The sequence below is a fragment of the Ostrinia nubilalis genome, chromosome 9 (assembly GCF_963855985.1).
Source record: "Ostrinia nubilalis chromosome 9, ilOstNubi1.1, whole genome shotgun sequence".
In the NCBI taxonomy this organism is placed as follows: domain Eukaryota; kingdom Metazoa; phylum Arthropoda; class Insecta; order Lepidoptera; family Crambidae; genus Ostrinia; species Ostrinia nubilalis.
Genome location: NC_087096.1, coordinates 5,748,536 through 5,767,850, shown reverse-complemented (window position 1 = coordinate 5,767,850; position 19,315 = coordinate 5,748,536). Strand labels below are relative to the sequence as shown.

General features: G+C 36.4%; 3 protein-coding genes across 3 annotated transcripts; all 3 read left to right on the top strand.

Annotated features, from left to right (window-relative positions):
• The first annotated feature begins 5,238 nt into the window (after positions 1-5,238).
• Positions 5,239-6,774, top strand: LOC135074820 (uncharacterized). Its single transcript, XM_063969202.1, has 2 exons — positions 5,239-5,471; positions 5,768-6,774. The coding sequence occupies exons 1-2, from the start codon at positions 5,321-5,323 to the stop codon at positions 6,772-6,774; spliced, it is 1,158 nt and encodes a 385-aa protein (XP_063825272.1). The 5' UTR covers positions 5,239-5,320.
• A 5,389-nt stretch (positions 6,775-12,163) lies between these two features.
• LOC135074944 (uncharacterized) lies at positions 12,164-14,039 on the top strand. Its single transcript, XM_063969309.1, has 3 exons — positions 12,164-12,263; positions 12,893-13,076; positions 13,770-14,039. The coding sequence occupies exons 1-3, from the start codon at positions 12,252-12,254 to the stop codon at positions 14,003-14,005; spliced, it is 432 nt and encodes a 143-aa protein (XP_063825379.1). The 5' UTR covers positions 12,164-12,251; the 3' UTR covers positions 14,006-14,039.
• A 729-nt stretch (positions 14,040-14,768) lies between these two features.
• On the top strand, positions 14,769-18,213 carry LOC135074481 (ankyrin repeat domain-containing protein 27-like). Its single transcript, XM_063968774.1, has 2 exons — positions 14,769-14,831; positions 14,935-18,213. The coding sequence occupies exon 2, from the start codon at positions 14,937-14,939 to the stop codon at positions 17,694-17,696; it is 2,760 nt and encodes a 919-aa protein (XP_063824844.1). The 5' UTR covers positions 14,769-14,831; positions 14,935-14,936; the 3' UTR covers positions 17,697-18,213.
• The last annotated feature ends 1,102 nt before the right edge of the window (positions 18,214-19,315 follow it).

The following is a 19,315-nucleotide window of genomic DNA, read 5'->3' as shown; positions in this document are numbered from 1 at the left end:
CTCACAGTAGGCGTAGGTAGTCCTTGGTTGGACATAGAAAGCTGAATTTTAGTTAGTAATTTGTTATTTGCACCAATTACTAATACTCCCGTTAGCCCCTTATACTAAGCTAAATATGCTTGTGTCACGAGTGAGCTCACCATAATAGTCGAGCAGCGGCGGGGAAAGAACCCGCGTTCCCCGGAGTCAGCCAGTCCGACCCCTTCATCGTTCGGCTACCGTGGCTTCAAATTTTTCACATATTGTTTTTATGGTGTAGAAGAGAAATAAGAATTGGCCTTTCGAGGTAAAAGTTTGATTGGATGGAAATTTGAAACTAACAGCATTTAAGTTTTTTAGGCTATCGTTTTGTCAAATTGTTTTAGGCTGAGTTACACTACCTAACTTTGACCGTAACTTTAACGATAACCGGTGTTTTTTGTATGGAGTTTGACAGATTTTTGACGTTTGTCCAAGTTAAAGTAAGATGGTGCAACCCAGCCTTAGATTTCACTTCAAAAGCGCGGACAAAAGATAGATTAATAAATCTAAGATTTAAAAATTACATCAGAAATGGTGTGTACCTCACACGAGTACTTAAACTCCGACAAGTGCCTACCTAATTTTCGACCAGTAAATAAAGGTACTTAGGTAAGTATTTGGCTGGTCGAAAATTAGGTAGGTACTTGTTCTTCATTAGTGATTTCCTGGTAATATCATTACGCAAAATTAAACCAGTAAACACGACATCAAGGAGATTTAATTTTATAGCAATTCATTATAACCGAAGTTACTGGAATTCCGAAATATGCCTTACAGGAAGTATGGAAAAAATAATATCGTATCAACGAGATAATATTTAAGAGATAAAATGTAATTAATTTCTCCTGTCAGGGATGAAATTATTTTTTGTAGATTGATATTATTGATTTTTCTACGCGTTTGCTTCATATTAACGTCACAATATTTCAGCATTAGTATTATGTTTTCGTCGTTTTCAAATGTAAGGTAATAATCTACACAGGTAGGTATCACAGGAAATACAGGGTGGAATTTGTAATGTCACCTGAAGGGAAAGTACTCTTAACTGTAGACAGATAAACTAAGACACGATCGGCCTAATAGAAAGTAAATAATGAAAGCTAACGATACACAACAGCCAATATAGCAGCTATAAGCCACTAGGTGTGTACGTACCTTGTCCCAGCACAAATTTCAGGAGCTCACACATTGGTATTCGCGCTGGCGCCCCAAGTGGATGCACTGCTAAAAGCATACTCGTGTAGCTGAAAACTTTCCGCCGCATCCAGGCCAGCCTTTATTACGTAGGCTCCAGTTACGTGACCGATGCCCCCATTTGTTTCAATTTTTACAATACGGTACTGTGCAGAACTTTAAAATCCAGTTCGAATTTTAAACCAGATTTGTAGCTGTGATTGGTCTGAGTTCTTTAATTCGACGAGGACCAGTTGGCCCAGTCTTGACTTGGTTTAAGATTTTGATATAATGTATGTCATTTTAAGTTTCATGACCTAAAAGTATAATTGGACTAGGACCCACATAGGGAAATTTTCAGGAGCTTATACACACTTAAACTAATAAGCTAATATTTAATCTTAAAAAAGAATCACAAAAGTTTCACCTAACAGTTATTTAACCGTTACTAACTGATCTCAAAGTAGTCCCAATCCCAAATTTAAGATCGTAATCATAAAATATCAATATCAAATTTTGTCCAAAGATTTATACTTATTTAACACCTCTTTCAAGTAAGGTACTGCGTAAATAACGTAAGAGCGGTTAGAGCGGGCACTGAAATGGCCAAACTCGCATTCACCATAGCACTTGCAAAGATAGCGACTATAGCGAGTTACGCGGTCCCAGCCGGCCGCGGAAGCGGGCCCTAATGGCCGCTATTCACGGCGAACCGCCAAGTGACACTTGGGAAAAACGGCACATTGTCGCACCCTCCGACGATTTCACGCTGGAATACACAAAGCAGAGTAAAGGCAGATATTTGGCTGCTAAGTCGGCGACTAAAGGCTGCGACACGCAGCGTATTTGGGTGCTAAGTCAAAGTTAGAATTTTGAGATAGAGTTAACTGCGAAGTCATGATGAGAGATTTCAATGGAGCTTCACAGAGAGAAGTAGTAGGTATTACAAAAAAAACCCCGGAACGTAGCGATATCGGTAATTATCGCGAATATGAACTTGTATTTTAGTTCCTGAAAGATGAGAACTTTTATTTGAATAATTTTGCATTGACACATATGCCACAAATGACTTCACGATGTCGATATTTTTGTAAAAAATAAGGGTCGACGGGACACCGTGACGTAGACCTATACTTTTCACATTATCACAGATAAACTAATTACTTAAATAACTTATTAATTCCAAATCTCAGATTGACAACGTAAATAATAATGTAGTATTTTATTGTACTAAACCACGAGTCGAAGACTAGGTACGCCAGACTAGCTCGTAATAACCGCTATTCACAGTACAGCCCAGCCTAAGTGCCTCTTGGGAAAACTACAGCTTGCTTGACTTGTGCTATTACATCACAAATACGAAGAGACAACAACCACCTTTGGCTTTTAGAGTATGCTTATTTTATATATTTTTGACTAACGCCTGTAGATTTGGTCCATAAAGTTATTATTTTGCAGGTCTATCTATTTCATAGTTTTTCCGTCAAATTGCACTAAATTTCATAATAGAAGTTAGATGATTGCTGAAAGATCACAGTATGATAACATGTTACAGGAACTATACTTAAGAACGACGTGCTTCTTAAAATTAATAACTAAGCGCCCAATACCAGAAGCGTGTAAAGTAGAGGAACCGTGACTTCTATGTTTATAGAATTGTAGAGCAGAGAGGCCTTTGAAGGCTTTAGTCTTCAAATTAACACTCACTACGATGTAATTACCTATTTATGTGTGTACACTGTACGTCTATTGTGTTTCTGTAATTTGGAGTTCTTTTTGTAGATTCTGCATAGTTTGTCTTGTATTATAATAGAAGACTTTGGTACGAACAGACGCATTAGCGAATATTAGAGCAGTGAACAACTGGCCGGGAAGCGTGCCAAACAAGGAGTGTTTAAACTAGATCGCACAAAGTGAGCAGATGGCACGCTATATGTTGGATAATAATAGTAAGAGCCAATTTCTATCGTTCTTGGTACAATTTCAGATAGGTAACTAAGGCTGGGTTGCACCATCTTACATTTACTTTAACAAACGTCTAAAATATGTCAAAATTCATACAAAAAGCACCTTTTATCGTCATAAGTTATCGTTAAAGTTAGATGGTGCAACTCAGCCTAAGTACCTATACCTATGTCAGATATGGCATAACCATAAGATTGCTGGTTAAGTGGTAATTTATCCGAAAGTTTATTAACTTCATATTAGGCTATCAGGGACTTTTTCAGCAAGTGGTGAGACAAGTATTAGATTAAGTAAAATACTCGTATTATCTCAATGCAAATGATTTTCCAAATGATGATTCCTGTACTTAACAAAATACCATCTCCTGCAAGTTACTCGTCCTAACTTGGTCGACCGGGGATTAAAAATGAGGGAATTTTTTCAGCACCAGATGTTGAGCTTAGTAGTTAGTCCTTACTAAGCCGACTTTAGCATACTAAGGTCACAATAACTAATAAAATTAAGATTACCTAGAATAGAAGATATAATAGAGGCATTTAGACATGCAAATGCTATGATAAATTCTTGTACACTGTCGCTCCATCATAGTCTTTGAACATGGCTTGCTTGAAAGTATGTATCTCTAAACAAAAGCATATCCACTCCAGGGAAGCGGATCCTCCAGAGATCCCCCGGAATACCTAATGAACGTAATCATTAAGCCAGCTGAGAAATAGGCAAACAGGTGTACACACTGGGGCTTTTAACTCGCGCGACCTTTGTGAGCTGGCTTTGAAAAAGGGTGTGCAATTTTTGAGTTGAAAATTTGTGAGGCAACGCCTTTAGCGAGGTAAAAGGTATATCTAAAAGCGTTATTTCATAAGCACAATAAACACATGCAGAGGTGAAAATATTATGTAAAATTATTGTAATCGTCCACTGCTGGACAAAGGCCTCCCCCAAGGATTTTCATAATGACCGGTCTTGCGCTGCCCGCATGCATGGACTTCTCGCGACCTTCACCAGATCGTTGGTCCACCTAGTGGGAAACAGTTAAAATCTTAAATTATTTCCTATAGTTTTGTTATATTACTAATTTCATGTAATCGGCCCCTACTACATTTTGCCACCCTTGACCCTCGACTGCCAAAAGTTGCTGACCGCTGCTCTACACAATTCAAACATATTTGTTGCCACCATAATGTTCGTAATAAATAAAATTTTAATGAAAAGCGTGACCTTTTACTTAACATTCGTGACACTCGTAAATTTCCGAAGAGTCAAGATTGCATTTTTGATAAGAAGCGATAAACGTACTGAGTTAAGGCATTCGGACGCCAGGGTGCGGTTGTGTAAATATTTCAGCGGAGCCGGGATATGAAGCGGTTAGTTTAAATTCTGACTTATCATCCTAGTTTGGGGAGAAAAGCCAGCTCGTTTTATAAAAGGGAAAAGGGACAGGGTCAGTAACCGTATTATTATGTACCCAGAACAGTGCAACGACTTGAATTCGAAGCATAATGAGAGAGACACAATAATGTGGGTAGATACCAAATATGTATGTATCATGTATAATTAGGTTTAAGATCTTATTCGTCTAATTGGTCTTCAGGATTATTACACTTTCTAATATAGTTTTTTAAACACAACAAGGAAGCTCAGACCCAGGTGGAAGCGAGTTTTACCCGGAATCCTCAACCACAGAGGAACATTTATTTTGCAAGTACCTACGCTTTTAAAACACTTGTACACGTCCCTGTATTACTTTAGCCCTACCACTGCTTCGGGACGATAAATGGGCCAGTACTATTGGCGTACATACTTGGAGGAGGCGTTTATTCAACAGTGGACGTCATTTGGCTGAAACGAACGACGAACATAACTATTGGCGTATCTCATTATTGGTGATTTTGCCGGGGGGGCTGGCCCTAACTAAATTATACTTTGCTTCGTCTTCGAGATTAGAATACTTGTAGTAGCACGTATTGTGTGGCCATTCATACGCTATAGTTGAGAGATAAATAAAAATATCATGAAAAAAATATAATGTGTAAGCTGTACTTTTCATATGGCAACATCGGGATCGCCATTTTCATTCGCGTTCAAGTGCTCGGCCGTTCACTACGTCTCACTATTTCTTTTTGTTTCAACCGTCAAGTTACTATCCAAAAGTTGATTAAAAATGCCTAAACGCAAGAACAAGGATTGTGATAGTGATGATTACATTCTACGAAAGATAAAAAAGCTAGAAAAGAAGTTGAAAAGACGTACTCGAAAGAGGTCTTCGAGTGTAACTTCTGAGGATTCAAATCTAGCGTTGTCATTACAAGAAGGTATTTATGCTATTACTGTTTCTAATATAATACATAGTTATATGGGTAAAATATGTATGTGTTGAGTGCACTTCGGTCGAGAGTGCAGCCTTCACAATAAAAATACTTGAGGGTAGTTTATAAGACTACCGCCTTGTGTTATGTTATTTTACAATTAAAATAAGCGTTGAGTTCATCTTATGAGGATGGTACCTTCGCAACTTTTTATTGAGTACAGGTCATGAGCCTGTGACCTACTTTATGAGCGCATAGTATTTTTTTTGTCTAAGTACGTACTATTGCTCTCTCTTTTTTAGACACCCACCATGAAGAATCTGCGGAGTGTACTGTCGAGAATGAACACATTATTGATGATGGAAATAACACAACTGAGTTATCTCCTACGGGAATCCAAGATTCCACGTTACAGATCACACAACCTGACCTTTTAAGCACGGATCCTAATCTACCTACGACATCGACAGCATCATCAGAACCTGCCATTGTCTTGGATGAAAGCATTTTGGAACTATTAGGTGAAACTCCTTCCAAAAATAAAACCTATGGGCCGGCAATACAAGCTGAACTCGCCGTTCGTTGGGAACATATTGCCACTACGGGCCTTTCTAAAGATATGAAAAAGGATCTACTTGAAAAACACCATCTACCGGAAAACTGTTTGAAGATTGGCGCCCCAAGTTTAAATCCCGAAGTAAAAGCTGCATTATCCGATAATCTGGTTAAAAAAGACAAGGTTATCGAATCAAAACAAAACCAACAAGCAACTGCAATATCTTGTATTAGTCAGGCCTTGACGAAAATATTCGCAAGTCAAACCAAGGATGCTGAGGTTATTAAGTTACTGATCGATGGGATTAGGCTCCTATGCGATTCTCAATATGTCGAGTCTATGGCTCGTCGAAGTTTCGTAACCTCTACTATAAAAAAGGATATTAAGGACCACTTATATACCACGGATGTCGACAGTTTTCTATTTGGGGAAAAACTATCGGACACTCTAAGATCTGCAAAAGCAATAAATAAATCTGGAGCTGAAATGAAGACTTCAGCACCGAGCCAGCCTAGACCTGCAAACTACACACAAAATAAACCCGGTCAACAACGTTTTTTAAACTCAAAGCCTCCGCTTCCATTTACGAGGCAGGCGGGAGTAAGGAGGTCAACACCTGCGACGCAGCAACCTCGCCGATACCAAGCTCCTCATCCGACGCAAGCGCCCCCGCCGAGCACGGCCTCCGGACACCAGCGGACGCCGCTAGCGCCGCCGCAGCGCTCGCGCGGGCAGACTCAGACACGCCGGTAGACGAGGTACGTCATACCGCCGGCAGATTGACTTATTTTCACGAGAGATGGCGCTTACTTACCAATGATAGTTTAATATTATCGTGGATCAAAGAAGGGTATAAAATACCTTTTCTTACGATTCCTAAACAGGATTTTATTCCATTACCAAAAAATTATTCCCTAGACGAACTGAAGGATTTTCAATTTGCTATAGATGAACTTATAGAATCGGGTGCGATATCTGAATGTACATCATGTGAATTACAATATATATCAAGTATTTTCTTAATTTCTAAACCTAATGGTAAAAAACGTTTTATATTAAACCTAAAATCATTAAACAAATTTATACCCACCAATCACTTTAAAATGGAAGATCTAAGAACTACTATAAAATTAATTTCAAAAAATTCATTTTTATGTACAATAGATTTAAAGGATGCCTACTTTTTATTGCCAATACATGATGACTTCAAAAAGTTTCTCCGTTTTACATTTAATGAAAAAATGTATGAATTTAATGTGCTTCCGTTCGGGCTAAATACAGCACCGTTAGTTTTTACCAAATTGATGAAACCTGTGGTATATTTACTAAGATCTCTAGGATATATCTCATCAATATACTTAGATGACCTATGTCTAATAGCTAATTCATTTAAAAACTGTGAGCAAAATGTTATGCAAACAGTATCCATTCTAGAATCACTGGGTTTTATTATAAACTATGAAAAAAGTGTATTGACACCTAGTAATACGTGTAAATACTTGGGTTTCATAATCGATACGCACAATTTTCACATTGCTCTCACACCGGAAAAAAGGATTTTAATAAAACATGAAGTATCAAACTACTTAAAACTGAAAAGATGTACTATACGTCAATTCGCTCGATTAGCTGGTCTCCTCGCCTCATCTTGCCCCGCAATTCAATATGGCTGGTTATACACCAAAAATATAGAACGCTGCAAATATTTAGCATTAGAAAAAACTCAAAATTATGATAGCTTTATGACAATTCCCGAGTATTTATTTGATGATCTTAAATGGTGGCAAACGAATATCGTAAGTTCTATTAATCCAATAAGGGACGATTATTATTCCTTGGAAATTTTTTCTGATGCCAGCAAAACAGGATGGGGGGCAGCATGTGGCAAGGAAACAGCTAATGGTCAATGGAACAAGGACGAAAGAAATATGCATATAAACTTTTTAGAAATTTTGGCTGCATATTTTGGTCTATTAGTTTTTGCTAAAAATCTTAAAGATTGTCAAGTACTTCTTCGCATCGACAATACTACCGCCATTTCATATATTAACAAAATGGGCGGTATACGTTTTCCACATCTTACAAACGTTACAAGGAAACTTTGGAAATGGTGCGAAGAAAGGAATATCTATGTTTATGCATCTTATATTAGTTCACAAGACAACGAAGTTGCTGATGTGGAGTCACGGCGATCACATCCTGATACCGAGTGGGAGCTAAACAACGATGCCTTCTGCAAAATTGAGAAACACTTCGGAAAACCAGATATTGATTTATTTGCAACGAGGTTAAATACTAAATGTAAACAGTATGTCTCTTGGCACAGAGACCCTGGGGCGCTAGCAATTAACGCTTTTACTATAAATTGGAGTCAATTAAATTTTTATGCTTTTCCACCAATATCAGTAATCTTAAAAACGATACGAAAAATTATCACAGATAATGCAGAAGGCATAGTTGTTGTTCCCCTTTGGCCCACTCAACCGTGGTTTCCTATATTTAAAAGCTTATGTAGTGACATGCTTACTCTTGGAATTAATTCAAACGTTTTGTTATCTGTTCCTAACAGACAATTGCACCAGAAAGTCACCCTTGTAGCCGGGAAATTATCCGCGCGGCACTTTCAAGAAGAAGCATTCCAGCAAGTGCCCTAGACATAATGTGTGCTTCATTATCAGAGAGCACAACAAAACAATATGGCGTTGCTTTCAAAAAATGGTTTAATTTTTGTAAATTACATAATATTGATACATTCGAAGCATCAGTGCCACAAGTTATTTTTTTTTTGACTGAAATGTTTAATACAGGTGTTCAATACGGTTCGCTAAACAGCTATAGATCTGCATTATCTTTAATTATTAGCACAAAAATAGGATCTGATGACCGAATAACTCGATTGTTTAAGGGTTTTTATCGTTTACGTCCACCAATGCCCAAGTATGATATAACCTGGAATCCAACGACTGTTTTGAATTTTCTTGAAAATTGGTACCCACATGACGAAATTAGCATAGAATTATTAACTAAAAAAGTTGTAACCTTACTAGCACTTGTTACTGCACACCGTGTACAAACTTTAAGTAAAATAAAAGTTCAAAACATTGAGGTCATTCCAGATGAAAAAATAATTATAAAAATAACAGATTTGATAAAAACTTCACGACCTCGTGCTACTCAACCACTTTTAGTGATACCTTTTTTTCAGGAAAATCTAAAAATTTGCCCTGCAACTACATTACTCGACTATAAAAACAGAACTCATTGCCTCAGAAACAATGATCAGTTATTTATCAGCTTCAAAAGTCCATATAACGCTGTATGTTCACAATCAATCAGTCGTTGGATTAAGGAAGTTTTACAAAAAAGTGGCATCGACACAAATATTTTTACTGCCCACTCAACCAGACATGCGTCAACATCCACCGCTCGCAACTGCGGCGTTAGTATGGATGTAATAAGAAGAACCGCTGGTTGGTCCGATTCATCTAATGTATTTGCCAGATTTTACCATAAATCGATAATTACTGATAATAGCAATAATTTTGCTATATCAATTTTAAATCAAAATGATTTGTCATAATTCAATGTGGTTATTATCATATTAAGTTTAAATGATTAAATAACAATGGTTATTTATGTTATATATCTGTTAATGCTGAAATATGTTACTTTTTTTTTTAAATCTTTAAATTTTAAAAATTTATTACAAGAATTTGTTTATGTTATTATTATTTTTTGTAATAATTATCCAAATAATAAGAAACTATCTTAATATGTATCTTGGTTTTTCTTAACTCTAAAGATCTACAAGTATTCTAATCTCGAAGACGAAGCAAAGTATAATTAATGATTAAACGAACTTACCTTAAGTGATGTTCTATCATAATTATACGAAGGCTTCGTCTGAAGAGATTAGCTCCCTCCCAACCCTTTATCCCACTGCACTAAGAAAAACCAACCATACTCTGAACTAAATGAAAATGGCGATCCCGATGTTGCCATATGAAAAGTACAGCTTACACATTATATTTTTTTCATGATATTTTTATTTATCTCTCAACTATAGCGTATGAATGGCCACACAATACGTGCTACTACAAGTATTCTAATCTCTTCAGACGAAGCCTTCGTATAATTATGATAGAACATCACTTAAGGTAAGTTCGTTTAATCATTAATTCTCTCAAAGTAATAAATAGATGTGTTGGCTTTTCTTCTCGGGCTGTGCTTATCATGTTCTGCCACCCACCCGGCTACTCGCGTTTTTATATTTTCATATTTCACTCCGCTTCCCTTAGAATGCTGGAGTGAGACGTGCTAGCACATTCAAGTTTCAACTTGGTTATTTACTTTAACTCAAAATTGTATTCACAAATAATAGAGGTAAATAAGTAAAAGATAGCTTTACATAAAATAGTGCTTGTTTACAGCGACATAAGTAAATATACTTAGGTAATTTGCACCTTTGCGAAAATGAAGAAGTGCGTGTGAAACGTATGGCGCACCATTTATTGCGCACATACCTACCTACCTACCTATACATATTGTCACGAACTACTTAGCAGTCATGACAATAATATCTCATTCTCAATCAATGAACATAATACACATACGTATTCACAAACATTACTATGAGGTCTCACAGTGCGCGTTTGTGAATACGGGCGATAATGTGAAATACCGTAAGAAGAACTTCATAGGGAAGTAAACTTAAAAAGTTCCATAAAAATTAGAAAATTCATGACCCAGTTATATTAGGTTAATTTTTCGTATGCTTTATAAAGTTCAATTTAATTCACTCGCTCGCTTTCATCGAAAAAGTGGGTCGGAGTGTTGTAAATACAGAAATGGACTTTCAAAGCCTCCTAGCTGTAGTAAAAGGGACCTCACTCTTTCCCAAGAGGGTTGGTAAGTGCGCACTGAAAATATTCAAGGCCCGCGGTTTTTTGAAGCACCGCGGAATACTTAGAGCCATTGTAATAATAATATGGAGATTGTGCTAGCCACTGCTAGCATTCGTAGGTAGGCGCATGCGCGCTGGTGAAATAATTATGATTAACATAAACAACACTGTAAATCTGTGTTTATTGCGATAGATTTTCTGGAAAAGTTATGTATTACTTACTTATGTTCTTTTTTGACGGCATTTATGTAGCTAGCTTACCTATAAGTAGTCACTGTAAAGAAGGAGTTGCCAATTTATTTTTCAAACTGCTGAGATCACTCATGATCTAGGTAAAAATAAATCAATCTCGAAGTTGAAGTTCGATTCCCGAGCAGCGAAAACAAAATAAGTAGGTAGTGTAAGTAAATGTCCGTAGATCTACTCGTAAAGTTACTGTAAAAGACACGATCTCACGGATTTCCACATGAGCTAGAAAACTACATTACAGAGTAAATCGCTTTTGCCGGCCAGTCACCCCTTCCATCCTATATCGAACATAATTCCATTTGACTCGTCTCAGCCCGGGTTCGAAAATGTAACCTCGTTAGCCGGGGCACGACACTTAATGACGTCAAAGATGCTGGCATCTATGCGTTTCTAACACCGTAAAGTTGCTTGTTTTTACGTTAAAATGCTTATGTAAATATTTACTGAAGCACTTACTCAGTAAGTAGATCCCGCCAATAGAAATTCGTAATCTTGCAAACATTTAAGGTCAACACTGACATCGAATTTGGTGAGGTGAATAAACTTATGCTGATATCTTTGACTCAGAAGTGCAAGTTAATGCTACCTACCACAGAATACATAATAGGTTATACATAATAATATAGTCTTTGGGATAACTATTTTATTTATCAAAATTCAATAACGCCGATTGACTCGTAATTTTTTAGTCAGCTACGTCCTACCTGTTACCTATGTGGGTGGATTAACAGTCTACAAGACCAATTTTAGCTAGGTCCCAAAAGTCTCCAGTCGTAGAGTTCTAATTCATATCCCGATATAAAGTAAGTATATTGTTTTCATAATGACCTATTAGAACTGAAAAAAGTATTTTTCCAGATATTGCGGAAAATTAGATCACAATGGGAATCCCTCATTTATATTAGAAACACGAAGTAAAACTTTACACCATAAAACTAAGTACTAAGATAAATAAATGTGAAAATAAGACATGAGTCACCTAAGGCGATCGTCTCAATTAGCAAACAGACGCGGACTACCGATCAGTATAAAGTCATCACAATAAAAAACCCAGTTCAGTCGCTACAGTTATTGCAATATGGGAATCACTGTAAGTAGATTAATTTATTAGTTTTGTTGTTTAGTAAAATTAAAGCTCTACTCTAGTGCGTAGCAGTTGTGAAATGCCTACGTAGTATGTGGTTTGAAGAAAATCAGTGTTTGTGAGAACCTCGACTGGACCGAGACTTCTTACTGCGTAATTTTAGATAAAAGCAAATTAACTACGTGCCTGATTTTTTTATGTGAACCACAAATTGGATACTTTATTAAATTAATGATCTAAACTGCTTGTTAGATAAAAACACAACTACCTAAGTAGGTATACCTGTATTACCAGATATTCTAAGGTAGTACTTATAGTCTCTAGCTGTAGCTACTGATTCTATTTTGAATTATTTTCACTGATAAAAACAAAGAAGCTCCATTTAATCCTGTGGGTCGTGCATTGCTTTTTTTTAACCAATATCCGCGCTAATGGAGCGGAGTCAATTTTTTATTCCTTTTTATTCAGCAATTTCCGGAATTGTATTTTATATCTGTGTAGAGTTAAGTAAAGACAAAATTAAGAGGCTTAATACTGATAAAAATAGAGGGGAAGCACCTACCCATTATTTATAGCATAGCATATTCGCAACCCGATCATAACAAAGTCCTAACTTTTCCCCTTTGACTTTTCAGACAAATATCACGTTGTTCCTGGTGCTATTTTTATTACAAAGCAGCTGGTCCCTGGAAGATAAGGGGAAAGGCGAAATTTCAGCATCTTCCCAAAATGAGCGGAGCCATCTAGAGCCAGATACTGCGCCTTTATCAAGAGTTAAAAGGCAATTTGGATATGGATATGGACCTTACTATGGAGGGTGTAAGTGTTGTTCAATTTATATTCATGTTGTTGTGAAATAATTTGTAAGGCTGCGGTGCATGTGGTGTAGGTATCATCTTACTTTAAATTTAACAAACGTCAAAAATTTGTCAAACTTCGTACAAAAACACCGGTTATCGTTGTAAGCCTAGGCGCAGACCATCGATTTTTCGTCGGCCGATAGTTTAGTCGGGCAGTTGATCAGTATGGACATGTATAAAAGTACCTACGTACATTACACCGATTCGATTTGGTCCATTCTGGGAGTGGGTAGTCCGATTCTTCATACAATTTAAAATCAGCCACAACTATCGACCAACTAAAAATCGGTGGTCTGCGCCTATAGTTAAATAGTTACAGTTAGAGTTATGTGGAAGGTAGGTACTTACTCAGCCTAAGTATTCTTGGATATGGCAAAACTGAGTGAGTGAGTAAACAATAAAGCATTGTGTAGGTGGGGATTTATAAGCGTCTTATAGTATACTTACCTGATTGGTTGGAAATTGAGCATCCGTAAAATTTTAAGAGAAATCTTAATAATCATATTTTTACAATCCAAGCTACCATAGAGCACTAAAATTAATATAATCGTAAAATTAGGTAGGTAGGTATCACTTAGTAGTAAAATACTGAAAAATAACTAGATGAGACCGTAAATATCCCATATCTTAATATTTTTTCTTTTTATTCCAGATCGCCGTCCGTACCCTCTACCAATAATATTCGGTGGAGGAATAGTTGTCGGAGGATACGGTGGACGAGGTTTTGGTGGACCAGGTTTCGGTGGGGGATTCGGTGGAAGGGGATTTGGTGGTAGAGGTTTTGGCGGAAGGGGCTTCGGCGGCGGCTTTGGTGGGAGAGGGTTTGGCGGCTTTGGTGGGAGAGGCGTTGGCGGTTTTGGTGGAGGACGAGGTGGTGGAAGAGGATAATAACCTGACGATACAAATAAAACACTTCTATTTATTATTGTTTTACTTCTTTAACCCAAACTATCCTTCTAGAAAATAAGCAATATTAGCCAGAGGTCAGAGGTCTTTATTCCTTCCCACCAGGTGCAAGTTCTCTGAGTTACCTATAACCAGCTCTGTTCAGTCAGATCTCAAGTGATTAGACAAGAGCAGTCGTTCATTAAGTAGGTACGTAAGTACCTAGTTGGCAAAAGAAGTTAGTTCCTTATATAGTAGGTATCTAATGTTATTGCACTGACGAGGATAAAGAAAAAAACTAGAAAAGTTGCGCAAGCGGTGCAAGCCATAAAATTTTGTGTCCTGTAGGCCTTTTTATCAATTTTTCCCATACATTTTGACCTCGATAAAGTGCCGTATATCACGGCGCGCATCCTAGCCCGGCTGGCCGTTTCTAGCCCGGGGGTTTAGGGTTTCCAACTTCAACAATCTTCTTTTGCTAATCATATGGATTGTAATTTGAGGCTATTAAAGACACTATCTTAGTACCCAACTACCTACCTGTGTAAGTATTATTGTATCCGATATACAGGGACAGGAACTACATACATATGACATAATAGGTGAATTTTGGACGTTGGTGTCTCCATTTTATTTTGCCATTTTTTTTGGTACTACATTCCAGTTCTGCGACTGGAACAACACGTTAAAATAATAACAGCTGATTTCCTGACACTAATGACATAACTTTTTATGGAAGTGTCAAAACTGTCAAATATTGTAGTCAATCAACTTGTCAAGGACAGCGTGTTTTTCTCTAACTTTTCTACATAGAAAAATTAACATTTTGGTAAGTATTAGTGGCATCAAACAAGTTGCACCATTAATGATACCGGTTTCGTAATATATATCATTAAATCGGCATTCTGAGCAAGTTATATTCTACTTTACAGCCATGGACGGTGCGTACGACGAAATCATCTCGGATAACCCTTTTTTTGTGGAACTGAAGAACGAATATACGAATTTATTCCAACACTGCATATCCCAGTCATGGGTTATATGTGTGCCGCGAATTGGAAGTTTGACCACGCGGGTTTTCACTGTAGAAGATTTCTGTGCCCACATACTTGTGCCCAGCGACGAACTACCAGAGACCAACTATAGTACCCTAACAGAAAAACAAGTGACTGTCTCAAACAAAGTTATCACGCTCGAAGTCACTAAATCCCTGCCCCTGCAGAGCCACATACTTTTTGAAGAAACATTCTATACAGAAGACTTCCTAAAATATAAGGTATGGTGCATTGAGTCTCCCCTCGAACCGACCAAAAATGTTGGCGACAATACAATCACTAAAGAATACCTCATGTCTATAAATGATTGTATTGACCTACTATGGACACAAGCAGCCGGCCGACAAGTTCTCGATCAAATTGAGCACAGTGTTCAATTGTTTTTGAAGAAGCAACCATCACTTCCTATTGCCATAGGACCATTGAAAGATGCAGTAAGTGAACTCTACACCCAGTGCCTTCAGTATGCATTGCAGAATAGAAGATTGAGAGAAAAATCAAAAGCATGTAAACAGATACTTGAAAATATTAAAATTGCTGTGGAATGCTACATGCAACAACTCCTTTTTGATTCAATATTCAAGCCAATTTGCACTTGCTGCTCCTATGAAGACTCCCATCTCAACAAAAAGATCAGAAACATGTATGACATCCAGCTTAGAGATTTAGATATCAAGAAGGAACTCTACCATGCAGTGCCCAAAGCAAAACAAATTCTTTCCAAAATAGATTCTTATAACACAGTGCTAGAAAAGGTCCTTTGCTTGAAACAAGCTCTCAATGCGATCAACAAGAAAGATAGCAGCAACAATGTTGTTCTTCTAACTGCTGATGACTTGCTGCCAGTTTTTGTGTTCCTTGTAATTAAGTCTGGTTTACCAAACTGGTACAGCCAACTTACTTACATGAAGGAGTTCCGCTTCAGTGGAGCTGGAAGAGGTGATGCTGATGAAAGTGCCTTCCTTATTACTACTTTAGAAGCTGTCATAGAGCATATACAATCTGGAGCATTAGCAGGGCCACCTGATCCTGAATCCTACTACTATGAAAGCAATCTTACTGAAGATAATGTAAATAATAGGCAAAGACGAAGCAGTCTGACTGAGTCAATATCAACTTCTGATACCAGTTCCAGAGATGAAACACTCGAATACATATTCGAGTTGATCAAAGCCAATCATACAGAACAGATCCAAACCATACTAGTTCGAAACCAAAGACACCTGGAAAGCATTCAGGCTAACGACAATAATATACTTAAATTAACATTAGATAATGATTTGCTTAATGATGATGATGACGATGATGACAGTGAAAGTGAAACAGAAATATATCAGAAGCTTTGCCATCCCTTGTGTAACTGCAAGAAATGTTGCAGTAAGATTTCAAAAAACCTATTGAAGACTTCTCCAACTGTTTATTCTAGAGACAGCCATGGCCTAACACCCTTGCACGTAGCATGCATTCATGGGAAAGCAGCTATCGTGGAAATACTCATTGAAATGAGGGCAGAAATAGATGCTACAGATCTGAATGAATGTACTCCATTACATTACGCTGCTTCCAGAGGACATCAGAATGCACTGTTGCTATTAATACATTCTGGTGCAAATATAAATAAGGCAAATATTGACAAACACACGCCACTTCACTTGGCTGTAAATAACGGTCATTTGAATTGTGTCAAAGCACTTATCTACTTTGCAGAGCATAGCAGGAAAACACTTGTGATCAACGCAGCGAATGAAATTGGAAACACTCCTTTGCATCTAGCTTCAAAATGGGGTTACGAAGGGATAGCACGGCTACTTATAGAAAATGGAGCAGAACCGTCTCTACAAAACCGATATAACAAAACAGCGTTTGATTATGCACATAACTTGAAAATTTTACAAGTGCTCAAGTCAGTTACTCCAAATCTGTATGAATATATTCACATCACAAGTACAGATGTAAAAGCTTTAAATTGCAGAAATGAAAAAAACATTAGTAACAAACTTCAAAAACTTAATTTAAAACACAAGGAGAACCCGTCAAAAGCAGTTGAAAATTTGAAGTTAATTGATAGGATACTGAGAGCTATATCCTATGGTGATGTTAAGCTTGCCTGCTTTTATATGAACATTAATTATGCTGCTTATGTTGACAGCAACAATTATTCTAGTGATTCTTCATGTCACCCTCTGTGTGAATGCCAAAGATGTAAGAAGAAATCTGAATCTTGTACAGATTTTGATGTGAATTTCTCAGATTCAAATGGGTTTACTGCTTTACATTACGCTTCCCGTTATGGGTTAGACGAATTGTGCAATATCCTCATTCTTAACAAAGCGAATGTGGACTGTGTGAATAAGAAGGGGCAAACTCCTTTACACTTGGCTGCATTGAATAATAAAACTGGTGTGATTCGAGTTCTACTCGACAATGGGGCCAATATTAATGCTATTGATAATACAGGGAACACTCCATTACATGACGCTAGTGAATTGGGTAATATAGGTGCAGCGAAAATCCTTATTTCCTATGGCCCTAACTTGACAATGTTGAATGGGTCTGAAAAGTCTGCCTTGAAAATTGCTAAGGATAAGGTGCACTTGACAATAATAGACTTGATAGAAAAACACGCCAGTAACTTATAGTCACATCAGGATTTAGTTATAAATGTAGAATGTAATATTTAATCAATACCAATGAATCAGCATTATATTTTGGTGTGGTTATATTTAAGGAAAAATGATAGATCTAGCACATTATTATTGTCATACACCTCCACATATAAACTGGTGGTGTCATGGTAAATGCATTTTATATTTTGTTAAAGTATTACAGCAACTCCCAAATGTAACATTCCAAACATTAATATTTTACATTCCCTATGCCTCTTTCATAGTATATTTTTATAAATGACAAGCTCAAAGTTAGGCTTTTGCACAAAGCAATATTTTTTGATAATGCACCTCACCCAATGCCAAAATAATTGTATTTGTGCCATACAATTCTTAACCCACTGTTATTTTACTAATCTGCTACTTAAGACTGATTTATAATAATTAATAATATTATAATTAGGAATTGTTTTGTTTTCGTTGTGTAATTTGAATATAATAATCATAATCATTTTTATATTGTGACAAATTAATAAAGGTTTTTATTGCATGTATCGCCTTTTAATGTTCTTAGATTTTTTATTGCCTTACTCTAATTTATGAGGTAGAACAGAACTAAAACACATTTATGAATGTGATTGTTTTACTTTCCATAAAATATTACAAATATACCTACAAACAGTTTGAGCATCAGTACACACATCATTTACAACAATCTTGTGCTGGTTGGAGCCTCACAACATCAGGTATTTACATGAATTGATATTTTAATAGTTAAAAGTCAAATTAAATAGTTACAAAAAAAAATCCAATGAATATAGTAACGGTAATAAATGTATTTTATTAATATGCCTTGCATTTTACCAGTGTCAAAGGTTAAATATTATCATCATCTTACTTGCGTCTTTACTTCTTAAACTTTGTGAATTTTATGAAAAATAAAATTCCACCATTTCACGCACAATTCATCCTTCCATTCATACAACTTTCGAACCATAAAACAACATATTGTGTAAATCTAACAAAGTCAATTTAATAGGGTGTTTCATTAATTAAAAATCTTCAAATAATACACAATAACCAAATCTTAATTAATGACTTACACAACCTAGACTACCGTGGGGCACAAGGCACAATAATTCCAGTTGTTAAATAAATAAAATTTGTATAACGGTTTGCATTATTTTTTATGTACAAACTAGAAATTTTTCTATAATATTTTACGAAATGTACCTAATAAATTAAGGACTTATGTGCGTCTACACAGTAAACTTAAACAATAACTAAAGTAATTAACCTAATTTTGCACTCTTTCGTCTTTTATACATGACACTTGTAGCACCAACATTCATAAATTCAAATCGACATTTTTATTATAATATCTCAATTAAAACTTACAAGGAATGTCATTAAGATTACATGCTAAACAAACATGGTGAATGTAACAAAAATCAATTGTGGATTAATATAAACCATTTTATACAATATTGTGATGTGTACCTACTACTAACACAGAATAAAATGTTACAATTAATAGTAAAAGGAACATTCATTATTACCATGAGTGCATTTCTTAACATTTATTACAGTAAATAATGTCTCGTCTCCTATTTTACATAGGAAAACATTGTGTCAAAAAAAGTTCATAGGTA